The sequence below is a fragment of the Pezoporus flaviventris genome, unplaced genomic scaffold, assembly GCF_033815535.1.
Source record: "Pezoporus flaviventris isolate CSIRO_AGI_PZ_B2104156 unplaced genomic scaffold, CSIRO_AGI_Pfla_v1 ptg000016l, whole genome shotgun sequence".
Taxonomy (NCBI): Eukaryota; Metazoa; Chordata; class Aves; order Psittaciformes; family Psittacidae; genus Pezoporus; species Pezoporus flaviventris.
In genome coordinates, this window is record NW_026892564.1 from 4,110,371 (window position 1) to 4,123,658 (window position 13,288).

A 13,288-nucleotide genomic window follows, 5' to 3' on the forward strand; every position below is an offset into this window, starting at 1 on the left:
TCAGGGAAACAACCAGCTATTGATTTCCTCAGAGAAGAATGATCTTAGGTCTAGTACTTTCAGCGTTAAAATAATTTTGGAGCCAAAAGTGGGAAGTTTTCCTTAGTACATATTTACACCATTCTTAGGACTGTCATCCTTCTTGGGGGTACAGAGTAACACCAGGCCAAATTTGACCTGCTGGCATAGGAAACAGTGGTTATGAAAGCCAGAATCAGGTGAAAAGAGAAAAATAAGATAACTATCAATGATCTTAATGTGGACCTCAATCTTGTTGTTTAGTCTGGCATAACACACTTGTCTTTTAGACCTCAGAGACTAAGTGGGCTTCCTTGTTTATAGTCCTGCTCTTATTTTTAGATACATTATCAGGAATCTCAGACTGCTTCTATGCAGTAGTGTGTCCCAACTATTGTATTCTTTTCCTTGTACTTTTATGACAATAGCTATAATTGTGTTGTGTTCCTGTGTTCAGATTAAAAGGATCACGGGGAACATTGCAAAATAACATTAAATGGGGATAATTTTTTTAATGATGGAAATAAAAAAAAAAAAGTCTCTTCATTTTCAGTGTAGGATGGGAAGCTGCCTTTCATTCCTTGGCGATTTTCCAGCACTATATTAATAATTTATTTCTATTTGCAAAGCTAATTTGAAATCTTCAGATCAGAGGGCTTGTATGATTTATGAAGATTGTAGACAGAAAATTTGGTCTTCTGCAGGTTAAAATTTTAAACTATCTTGTGTTACCTTTGGATATTTTTATCATCTGTTGAGGTTTTGAAGTGAGTGTCTCTCTTGACCTTCTTTCAAGCTAAACTCTGTATTTTACTCTAGGATTTTGTAAAAGAAAATGGTCACCTTTATGAAGAAGGTCACTTCATTCCTGAGGATTTTTTTAGGCACTTTAATAATACCATTGAGGTCTACAAGGAGTTTGCAGATATATTGGATAAGAATGACTGCATTCTACCTTCAACAGTAGGAACACCAGAGAATGGTAAGATGGCCCTTATTTTGGGGAACAGAATCTAAGTAGATATAAATGGGTGATTTTTCATTTGATTTCAGAGATGCTAATGATCTGATGCTGTACCTCCATGTCTCCTTTTTACTGCCAGTTAAAATTGCTACCAGCTACCAGATTGTATTTCATTTCCAAGTTGAGTTCTATCTGGCAGTAAAACTAGTGCCATCATACCTATTGACATCATTCCTTAATAAAATTCAAATAACCTCACAATAATCTGCTCTGTTTCTTTTCATCCCAAATATATCCTGGATCACCTTTTTACGTTGTTCTTCTTATCTTCTATTAATGCTCTTAAATTTTATAAGGCAGTAGCAGAGCCTAACATTGCACTACTGAAAAAATAGGAAGCTAGGACAAGTTGTAAATTCCAGCAGCCTCAAGTTACCTCCATATTTGAAAAGGCCCATGTTTACTTCATTTAAAAATTTTAACAAGCTCAAGTCAAGATCCTGCAGTTCATTCTTACCCTTGCATTAAATGGAGGTATTTCACTCTTTCTAGCGACAGCTACTAGCTTTGTAATTAGTGCAACGCATCTAGTTGCACAGTTATACCAGTAGTATAACTAGAAGTATATAGTGTACTAGTAGTATAACTAGAAGTAGAGTAGTTCCATAATCTAAGAACTTGTTCAAGGCAATTGCTTTTCCACAGTACCTGTTCAGTGTGTTCCACAGTGTGTTCCACTGCTTTTCCACAGTACCTGTTCAGCAGCTCAGTGTGTCTAGACACATCTGCTCCTTAATAAGACTGCCTTTTCTGGCTTAATCAACTTTGTAAACAGCCCTGTACCCAGGTTTTTAAAACAGCCCCACATCAGAGTAGCCCTACAGCCCATCATCTTATATAGGGGGAACTGTATTTTGCGTTACGCAATGCTGACACACTCATTTTCTATTTAGATTCCAGAGTCGCTGTCACAAAAACATTTTTGTTTCCTCCTGTTGCTGCCAGCTCCCTTAGGAATGACAGCATTGGCAGTAACACTAGCAGTAACAGTAAGTACAAGTGATTGAATTAATATGTGTCTCCATCTTGTTCTGGTAGCTGGTTGTTATGAGAGTTCAGAGGAAAAGAATGTCGTTAATTGTGCAAATTAATGGGAAGTTACTTGTGCCTGATGGTGTACCATGTGTTCTCAGCTGTCATACCGAAATGCAATGAACTTATCTAATCAAAATTTACAGATGCTATCAAGTTGCAATAATGTGACAGCTCTCTAAAATTTGGAGAGGGCAAGTCTCTTCGTTTTGACTGTCATGAGGTCTCACTAGTCATATGGCCTCAGCAAACTTGGCTCTCCCAGATGCCTCATTTTAACTCATAAAAGGAAGTTGCTCCAAACAAACAGAATAGGTGAAGTAAATTGGGCCCAGGGTACCCACATGGACAAAGAGCTTGCCGGTACATTGCATTTTGAGAGTACTGTCAATCCTAAACTTGACACCAAACCCAAAGACAGTCCCTTGTTTGCTTGCTCTAGTCACAACAGGGCCAGCTCCACAGTCAGCATGCTTTTGGCTGAGGTCAAGGACAAAGTCACTACAGTTTTGGCAGGCTCTAATCTTCTCTGTCACAGCCATCTCTGTGTTTCTTGTCTGATTGGTCAGTGTACTACATGACAGATTACTGACTGGTAAGAGAGCACAGAACTGCTGCTATAAGAGCCTCTACGTTACATTATTCCTCATGAAGTCAGAAGGGGTATAGGAATCTGAGGCGAAGACAAGCAGCTAAGTTTCAGGGGCTTTTACTGACATCATAAATACTCTTTTACTGACAAACGAAATACTCTTGTGAGCAAAAGAAGGGGATTTTCCATGGAGGTTCCTGCTTAACCAAGTTGTTGTTTTCCTTGTTCCCGTTTCCTGGACACATCAGGATGACAAATATATCTCTTTTATAATTTCACCCTTTCAATTCACAAGCATCCATGCTAACTGAAAGTGTGATGAAGTCTGTGGCTAGTACTCCTTGTGTTTAAGAAAACATGGACAAGGAAGCAGCCTAACATTGAGTTTCTTCTCATGCTTCTTGGGAATGTGTAATCTAGTTATTCTCTGGGTTTTTAGCACCATGCATGCTACCTCTTAGTTGACAAACAGTTGCTGTCAGATTTGTAGCCCTTCCTGATTGCTTTCTAATTAAGAGAAGGTCTTGAGTCATCATTTCCCAGAACCCTCTGAGTACGTGGCTGGAACAAAAACTGCTTTCAACTCCTGGCTGCCAGCCGGCCTCTCTGGAAAAGGGAAGTCTCACTGCCATAAATTCCTCACCAAGAGGTCAAGGAGCTGACTACAAATAACCTGATGATACTGGGGCCAATTATGAGGTACCAGGAGGGGGCTACAGAGTGCATATCTGTCTCTCAGGTCTGAACGTGATAATTTTTGCTGTCACTGCTAGAGGCAGAATCGTTAGTTGCAGCCTGAAGCAATGGGAATGGATCAAGGAGCCAAAAAAAACAGATAGATTACAGAAGCAGTTCAGATGAAAGGAGTTTTACCTGGTAAAGTAAAAAGAGAGATGCCAGGGAGCACAGCTGAGTGTGGCACCTGTGTCTGTACTGTGTAAGGGAGTACAGAAGCGAGTCTATCAGTCCTATTTTATAACTGGAACTGATAATGAAGTAGGAAAAAAAGACTAATTAAAATAATGCAGTAAGCCAAGGCAATTGCTTGGCTGGCCATATGCTGTACAGGTGTGCTTTAACTGATTATCATTCTCTTAAGCAATTTATTGGAAAATTGGATATCAGTTAACAGCCTTATGTAGCAATGACATGAGGACTGCATGTCTGAGGCTGGGAACAGTTTGAACTCCTAATCAGATTAAATTACGTTTGTTTGGAGATTGAATGCTGACTGGGTACTCTTTAGGTATCTGTTTGGAGGTTTTTACAGGAAGTGACCTGTGGCATCTTTATTGGCATCTCTGTTTTACACCCTGAAAATGGCCTTCAATACTGGTTTTACTTTTGTCTTGGCTTTATTGCTAAGTTTTCTCTTTTACTTAATCCCTACCTTCTTGAAAGCAACAATAATGAATAAATCTCATTGCTTGCCATGTGAAAACTCCCCAGCACAGGGGACCTCTCTGCTGGCTTCAGTACTGTTCTCAGAACAGCACCACTGTTCAGCACAGTTGCAAAAATGAAAGCATTTGGAGAAGAGAGGAAACATGAAAAAAGCATTTTCTGGCACAAACTACTGCAGTATGTTTTATTAAATGAACCTCTTTAATTTTAAACAGATTTAAATTGAGCAATTTAAAATTAATGGTTTCTAGACCATTTAGGAGCATTCGCTGTTTGCAAAAGAACCCTTCCAGATTAATAATGAATTTTTAATCTATTAATTATGTCTGTGAAGTCAGATGACTTGAACTGCTCCTAATTCTAAACTCAACTTAGACAAACCTGAAGTGCATCATCTAATAAAAATCATTTGTGAAATAATTATAATAGAAATTGTATATAATATAAATTAGCTAAATTACATTTTTTCATGTTGTTGCTACATTTGTGGAAAGAGTCATATTTCTTGACTCCATTGTTATTACACAACAAAATTAAACTACTATAGTACAGTAGAATCTTGACCAAATCTACAACAAAATTCTTAACCCAATTAAGTGTAAAATGGAACAATTATCCTGTTTAGGGTTCGTTTGTTCACTTGTTTGAATGGCAGTAGTCCTGTTTTCGTCCTAGTAATATTGAATGTAGATCTGGGGCATGTTCCCACTCCATCTTTTCCCCCCACAAAATTATCAAAACACCACCACCAGCGCTGCCAATTTATTAAGGCTGGTTTATTTTCTTCCCTTTATATTACATGGTTGTAGTCCAATTTAAATTGCAAGTAACTGCTTAAGTACCAGTCTTACTGATATTTCTTTGAATCATTATACTATGATTCGTCTAGAGAATTCAGATGAGATTGTTCCTATGTAAAGGACAAGTGTCAGAATAAGAAGTCTTGAGTTCTAATCTCCAGCTAAACAATAAATAATAGTCTCTTTTTTCCCCATCAGTTGAATCTCATGTTGCTGTAATTAAAGCTTGAATTTACAAGCTGTTACTAACAGTTCTCAATTTAGTACCATGGGATTATTTATATTTTCATAACAAGTTCTTTGTTTTACTTTCTTCCGTTTTTTGCATATGATTTCATCACAATAATTTAGCTTTATTATTCAGTACTTAACAGTTTAAACTAAAACTTTCTAGGAGGAAGGTCTCCTTTTTTAATTAAGTAAAGAATAATGTAGTTTAATTCAGTAATTGCACAACAATTCACCCATAACAATGCATATGGTGTTGCCTTTGTTCCAACTTTAGAGTGAATGGAAGACTGTAATGAACAGGAGAAAGCTGCTCTGCATTTTTATAGATAAGATCTTGTGGTAGTTGTGTTGAAGCTAAGCAGAGGTAAACTGAAAAATCCTTTGAGACATATACACAGCAAAAGATCGAGCCAGTGCTTTGAAATATAATTGGCTGCTAGACCTACACACAGGGCTGAAGGTGGAGAGCAGCTCAATAGCTTCATCATGTAGCTGAGTGGCTTTTAATGTAAATATATTTTGTTCACAGCTTAACATCCCAATGCCCATAAAGACTATACATAAATCAACATCAGATGTGCTTGCTTCCTTAGGGAGTCTTTCACATGGTGGAGAGCAAAATCTCTGAGGGTTGCTGGCCTGCTTCCACTCCTGTTTTGCACCTTGCTAGATAAGAGTCTGTTTTAAGTGAATAATATACTAACTGCAAAGCCAGTAGTTCCTCTGGAGTTGTCCAGGGAGTTTACAAAGCTACTGATACACCTGGTTCCTCCTATTCCTTCTCTTACTTTGCCTTTACAACTGTTGGGAATAGGAATCTTTCTGTGTAAAGCTCTAAAGTTTCTAATAGAGGAAAACACCCTGTGGAAGGAATAAAAATCTATTGGCAGCCTGCTTGCTTTCCTTATCTCCTTTCATTAGGACACAGGTCACCAGGAGGTTCCCCAGGCTTAAAATTCTCCAACCTGCTCTGTCATAGATGTTGTTATAAATAAAATGCCCATGAAGGAACCCACCATGACTCATTTCATTCTTTCCAGATCTTTCAAGAGACTTTTTCGGGACTTGAAAGTGAAATCAAATAATCTGTTGTTGTTTGCTTTTCAAGGTAGTTATGGGTTACTTAACATTCAGATTAATTCATACACTATCAAGTTATGGAAAAAAAATCTATTGTCATTTTTAAAAGATAGGCTGGGGATGGTGTAACAGTTTGACTGTATGTAGGCTCTTTACCTGGGTTGCAGGTCCCCACATGGAAAGCTAAATATTAATTCCTGTCAGTTTTCCATAGCTGCTGAGGAGAACATCTGCATTGGAGTTATTTTCTCAGAAATCAGATTTTTTTTGACGTATCTAAAAGATACTTCATTGTAAAGGGACCATTTCTGTTGTCTAAGACTCTCTGAAGTTTGTAAAAAATAATAGTAAAAATGAGGGTGCTAGACTATCACCCACCATACAGAACATTTCTTTAGACATTTATGTAAAAATCGTCACACTTGCCATGATATGCTGCTCAGCATTGCAGAGAAGGCAGAGAATTTTTTAGGTTATACACTCCCCTGTAACATGTTATCAAATAAATTATGCTCTGTATGACCTGAAGAATTTTTCCTTTGATTTTTATTTCACTTTTCCATTTTTTTCTGAAGTTTTCAGGGCAAAATCCAGAAAACATGACCATAATTCAATTGCCTAACTGAGCAGCCTGTCACTCGGATGGATGACTAATGGTATTAGGCAAATCAGTTTTATTTAGCTACTCATTTTCCTTGAGTGGATTGCAAGAAAAATGTAGGAGTTTTCGCCTAAGAGTACAGTTCAGATAAAGTAATGTCAGGGGTTTCTTATTTTTGAGCTGTTTGGACTCGGTGTACCCCATTTGAGGTTGTCCAGATTTTTTTGAAGGTCAGTTGTGCAAGCAAACCTCCTCCATGCATAATCTGGGACAATCAGTTGGAGAGAACATATACCCCTCCAATTAATTTCTGCTCTTGATTGTAATGTCTGAGCAGACAGAGGCAGACTAATTGATAGCCTCTCTTCTTCAGCTGATGTTTACCTCTGTAGAACTTAGATATCTTTCCCTTCTCTGTAGACAGATTTCTTTCATGGCAAGGGCATCTGTTCTGCTTGACCCATGTTTCCTTTTGGTGCACCAAGTCTATCAGATGTGAGTAAAATTCAAGCTGTCAGAACCTAGAGGTTGTATGCTTTGTATGGTATACAGAGGTACATGTAGTATATAAGTACATAAGATACAGACTTTTTGTTGCCTTACTTTTTAGCTCTGTCTGTGACTGTGGCACTATAAACACAGCTGAATTTCAGAGATAAAAACATTTAAAGAACATTTGTGTAAAAACTTCAAAATGTCAACCAGAAAATCTCAGAAAGTTGAAGATGAGCTACTAGTTAATTATGAGAATGCTCCTTTCTACACTAGAGTGTTTTTTCTTAGAGGCTGTTTAATAATGTACTAAAATGCACATTGCTTGACCCAGTATCTCATATAGTACGTGCTTAGACATTTGCTGTTTGCATGAGTCACACAAATTTCTAGTGCTTTCAGTCCATTTTCATCTGTATCTAATCGCCTACATTTTTTCCAGTGCTTACAGTTTGGTTCTTTTCCTGTAATCTGACAATACATCCACCATTCGAGCTGCAGACACCAGATCTTGAAATGAACCAAAACTGGGTGGATAGTGTTTAAACAGCAGGCTCCTGTGGCTCACTTTGCATTTCGGAAGGTGGATCCCAGGGTGACTCTGTAGGACTTTTTGAACCCTGTTCTTGATTAAACAACTGGATGGCCACATTCTAGTCTCAGCGTGTGACAGGAATTACTTGTGGACATAAAAGACTAGGATTGGAGCTCTTCTGTATAAAATGTAAAAAGCTATCAAGAAATGTTTACAACAAAATAACACAGCTAGATTTCAAGATACAAGCTCTTGATCTTACTGAAGTCATCAAAACCTTTCCAGACAGACATTAGAAGTGAAATCAGGCTTATTTTGTTAAACTAACCTCTCTCTAGAGCCCTCGTGTTGGTAATCTATTAGCAGCAAGGCAGAATGTCTATCTGCACTCAGTGCCTTATGGAACTTAAGCAAATGCACAAAGATATGTGCTCTTCCAAAGAATTAGTTTGTGTTACTGAGTAAAACCTTTAAAAAATTGATAAACCCAAAACTTCGAAGTGCAGGAAAGAGAGAAAAGAAAAACAAGCAAACCAAAAAAAAAAAAAAAAACAAACCAAAAACAGACAAAAAGCCCAGGAAGAGAATTAGTGCTGGAACTGTTCGACACAGCTGTTTCAAAATGGGAGAAGTGTCTTTGTGGTCAAAAATTCCCTCTGAGACTTTGTATGAAGTGCACCTTGTGTACATAGCACCTTGAAGTATCTGTTCTACTATTTAAGATCTTATGTAGGTGGTGAATAAAAGTGCTCTTGCTAATAGTGTTGCCCTGAAGATTTTCTGCTATAAATATGTCTTTCCTAATGTAATTACAGAGAAGGCACTTGGCTTCATTAGCAGCTCCAGTCTGCAAGGGATCAGCATAGCACTGACATCATTGCTGTCTCTTCTTATGGGGTTTATTTTGGGAGTCATATACTGGAAGGTAAGAAATATTTCATTTAATTGCTTACATAGTGATACTACATTTCATAGCTATAGTCAGGCAGGAAGAACTTCTGCGTTTGAAAGCCAGAGACATCTCTTTTGATTTTCACTGAACTGTGTGATGTGCAAATGGAAATCTGTTGTCAGATTCTTGAATACCACCACCAAAGTGCAAATCCTGTCTAATCAGCATGATAGCTGTCCAACTGGAAACTAAAACCACAGGATTTCCCTAATTTCCCAGTTCTCCTATTGCATCTTGAGAAGAGGATTCTTTTGCTTTTTCCCCTTGTGCCTCTGCTTACAATACAAAGGCTTTGATGGTAAAATTATACCAGCAGCAGATGTGTATTAGAGGACAAGATTTGGCGTACATTTTGCAAGATGATTGATATTGAGAATTTGAAGCAAACTGAAACACAATATTTTCTTAGGGAGTTATAAGGAAAGCTTTAGAACATTTATATTTCATGCATCTTCTTCCTAGAAAACACATCCCAAATCCAGACCAGAAAGTGGTGAAACTACGCAGTGTCATGATTGTCAAGAGGAAAATGAGATAAGGTATGTTGTTTCACTTTATATTCGTATATACAAATGTAAGTTTATCGCAAAGATAAACTTTCTGAAGGTTTCTCTCCAGCTCTAAGACAAACACAAAAAACATCATATGCAAGGTCTTGCTGTAGAAGCAAAATATGTGCTGAGGATGTGTCCTTTAAAGGAGGTTTTAGTTTAAACATAAAAATTGATATGGAGGAGATTTCTGCATACAAAATGTTACTAAAGAGACATTACCTTTACTTTATCTGTCCTTACTCCCACTGTGAGAAAGGAAGGCTGAGACCTATATAGGAAGCAACAAAAGAAATTGTGTTATTTGGTGTGTGGTGTAAAGGTTCACGTTATGTAACAAATTAGAAAACATCGTCTTCCTGGCTGTGCTCCTATAACCTTCTAAACATTTTTCACAGGAACATTTTTTGCATTATCTCACTTTTTTTTTTCCTTTCCCCAGGGTATATGTATATAAGCATCTATGTTTTCCAGGTTTTTTTTTTAATGTTAATGAGAACTCATTCAAAGCCTGATAACTTTCCAAGATCATACTGAAATGATTTATGGCTCTATTCGTACTTAAAAACTGCATTACCTGATTTTTAATGAGAAAAAATAATCCTGTGTAACTCAGTCAATCAAATATAACTTAGGAATAACGCTTGAAGACGTTCAAAGTTGCTTGGACATGACTTGGGCAAAGAAGTCAGGGAAATTCGAAAAGGACTTAGGGATATTTTAAGTTAGAGTAGTTCACACTAAAGCATTTTGAGAGCATTACTTAACCTTGTATTTCAGGGTGTTTGGTAAAATTTTAACTATGAGGGATTAAGGGACAGATGTGATGCAGATGGCAGAAGGACACATCCTGTAGGCTCCTCAGGCTGTGTGAAATGCCTGGTGCTGTCCACTGTTGAAGGCAGAAATAGACAAGGTTCTGATCTAGCAGTTTGGTCACAGGAGTGGAAATCTTCTGTGTTTAAACTTTCTAGCATAATACATTCTTAATACAAATTTGCTTCGTGTGCAGTACTTAGAATGGAAGACTTTGTATTCATCAAGTATATTAGTTACTACTAATAACTCATCCTGTACTTCATCCTCATGCTAAACTTTGGTTTCATTTTTATTGTAACTTGTTGATAAACCCTTCCATTCTATTTTCTTGAAACACTAGCACTGTAGTAATGAAGTATCTTTTTCTTTCAGTGTGTTGCAGCAAAAAGAAAAGGAACATCTACAAGTGTAGCTGTTGGTTTTTCTCCCTCAACACTGTTACTGTTTTGTGTACTGGTAAGTTGTTATGATTGAGAGTCTTACCATAGGCTTAATAACTTTTAACTGCTGAAATATAAAGTAATTCAAAGTCCATTTTGGAAAAAAAAAAAAAAAACAAACAAAAAACCAACTACTTGTTATCAGTAGGCTTTCTTTATGCTTAAGGTCCTTAACAGCAAATACAATTAATCTTATATCATTAATTTAGGCGTTTGACTTTTAACCTGAAAATGTTACAAAATGAAATATGCCAGAATTCTCAAATGAAGATCAGCTTCTGCTTCTCCTTCTTGGTGCGAAAGCTGATACAGATAAATCTTCCGCTGTTGTCCTACAGCTGCTTCAAAATAGCGTAATCTAAAAACCAAAATCATTAAACTAGCAGATAAGTGCAGGAGAACAGACCAAGTAAAGCTGAGCATCTGTTAATTGTTGTTTATTCAGCACAGTGTGCAGACTCTGTAGCCTTATCAGATACATCATTCTTGCTTTAGTGTGTAAGAGTTAGCAGCAAAGGCAAGTGAGCTTTCTCAGTCCCAGCTGGTCCTGTGCAGAATGATGCATGTCTCTGGCAAGAGGCTTCTTACCACAGGAGTTGTGCTGTACTTAATCCATCCATCTCTGGCAAGGGCCTGGAAGATTCAGGCAGTGCTGGATGCTTCATTTAACATTATGAGCAGAAAGAGCAGTGTAAGAGTATAACAAGCAATCCAAGTTTTGCAGGTCATCCTGTAGTGGTCACTCTCAAATGTATTTCAGTGTTTGTTGTGATCAAGTTAGTTACAACTTCAGAAATTTTCAATCTCCTTAACTGTTTTGTTCTAACATCTGCTCTCTGAGAAGGGCAGTCATCACTGAACTGCACAAGTTGTCTGATTTTTCCAAAGATGTAAACTCAGTTTGGTATTGGCTTCTCCAGATGACTTCAAAGGGAAGTCTGCTGCCAGAGATTGCCAGATAACCAAAATGCACAAACACAGTTCTGTAAAACAATGAGAGTTGTTTCATCACCATAGATGACATCAAGGAGCTTTTGCAGGCAAGTGTGTTGTTGGACCAAGAAAGTACATCTTATAACGATAATTATTTCTTCAAAATAAAGGGATATCTATGGAAGAGTTGTTGAATTTGTCTGTTTCCAAAATTACAAGAAAAAATGTCTATGCTGTATGTCTGTGAAAAGCTCTGCTGTTTAGCAATGCAGACAGAGAAACTAAGCAGCAAAATTATAATTTTTGTTTTTCTCTTCAGGCAGGTAACAGTTCCATGTTCGCTTCATAAATGAAGCATCTTTAAGCACATTCGTATTCCTTCTGGAGTGACAGACTGAGTCTGCATCTGTTGTTGCTGCCCATGACTCCATAGACATGCTATAGAAATCAGGGCAATTTGTGTTTGTTACTGTGAAACCAACACTGAATTGACGACAAGAAGAGTGTGCAATTAGCAGGACTGTGTCTATGTGAGCATCTACCTTGTTTGGCATTTGGGGATTTGTAATTGCATTGAAACTTGCAGCTGACTCTGGCAAACAAAGTACATATCCTGAACAAAAAGCATCTTTCAAATGCCTCCAACTGTGTGTAATCATTGAAAGTCATAAATACTTTTGCATCCTTAATTTAATTTCTGTGTCCTCTACCTTACCTTCGTGTCTTCAGATGGAGTTTTCTGAACCAAGAGAAAACAGAAATGGATACAGATAACATACTCTTCAATGTTGTATATAAAACTTGAAAGCAAAGTCATGCAATGGACCTGTGTTCTAGCCTTTTACTTATAAGGAGTGTTTTTTGCCTGGCAAAAGTAATGTATACAGCAACATGTGGTCTCTGTTGAGTGCCAGGTGGCTAGTTGCTCACCCCAGAAAGCCTCAAGAACTCATCAGCCTTGGTGGTCTCTGTTTAGGAGAAGCAAGTACTGGATGAGGATGAAGTAAGCAGGAGGTGAATGTACCTAATGGAGCTTCAAAGCATTACCCACATTGCTGGGTATGTGAACACTGGTGAAATTTCCAGCCATGCCAGTGGAAGGGAAAGAGTCTGAATTGCGTTCAAACATCAGAATAAAGACAAACCTATGAAATGCATTTTAAATGCTGAAGATGCATGCCATTTGTACCTTGTCTTTAAATGTATAGCATAGAAAATCTGAAAGATTCTGAGTGTATTTAGCTTTTACTTACGTCAGCTGTAATTAATGTTTGCATTGTGGTTTAAGTGTTTAGTAAGCTTTAATATCCTGTCATTCTCCACTCTTAAAGTTAATTCTCCCAAAACAGAAGAGAAAGTCTTTATTTCCCACTTGTCTTCTGCATCTTTTGCTGTTATAGCATCCATGGAATCTACACAAGACTCATGTACAGACATGCATTTTCAAGTAAATCCAAAAAATGCCATGCTAAATGTTACAAGTGTAGTTGTGCATCTTTTCATCTTGATTCTTTACAGATAATGGGTATGAATTATTTATATGTTAGGGGGTTGTACTTCAGAAGGTAAAGATGGCTGACTTGAAATGATAAACTGCTGACTGTTGTCAAACTGACAAGGTCAGCAAGAGGTTTAGTTTAAGTAACTTGAAAACTTAAAAAACCCACTATCATTTTAATATTTCACTTAAAGTTGGAGTTCTCTTTAAGCATAAAGTTACTTACTTTTGTTAAGATTCTTTGTGAAAATTTTAATCATCTGCTGAATTTTCTGAGAACCATGCA

The 13,288-nt window shown here is 37.3% G+C and overlaps 1 protein-coding gene across 2 annotated transcripts in view; it reads left to right on the forward strand.

Annotated features, from left to right (window-relative positions):
• Positions 1-12,967, forward strand: part of KITLG (KIT ligand) — a 55,827-nt gene extending 42,860 nt beyond the window's left edge. The window contains exons 5-10 of one of the 2 annotated variants that reach the window (XM_061454636.1): positions 838-1,000; positions 1,936-2,031; positions 8,625-8,734; positions 9,224-9,300; positions 10,504-10,587; positions 11,824-12,967. In XM_061454636.1, coding sequence (XP_061310620.1) covers positions 838-1,000; positions 1,936-2,031; positions 8,625-8,734; positions 9,224-9,300; positions 10,504-10,543 — 486 coding nt within the window. In that variant the 3' untranslated portion in view covers positions 10,544-10,587; positions 11,824-12,967. The remainder of the gene's footprint in view (positions 1-837; positions 1,001-1,935; positions 2,032-8,624; positions 8,735-9,223; positions 9,301-10,503; positions 10,588-11,823) is intronic. The other variant, XM_061454637.1, reaches the window with a different exon arrangement.
• Positions 12,968-13,288: the final 321 nt, after the last annotated feature.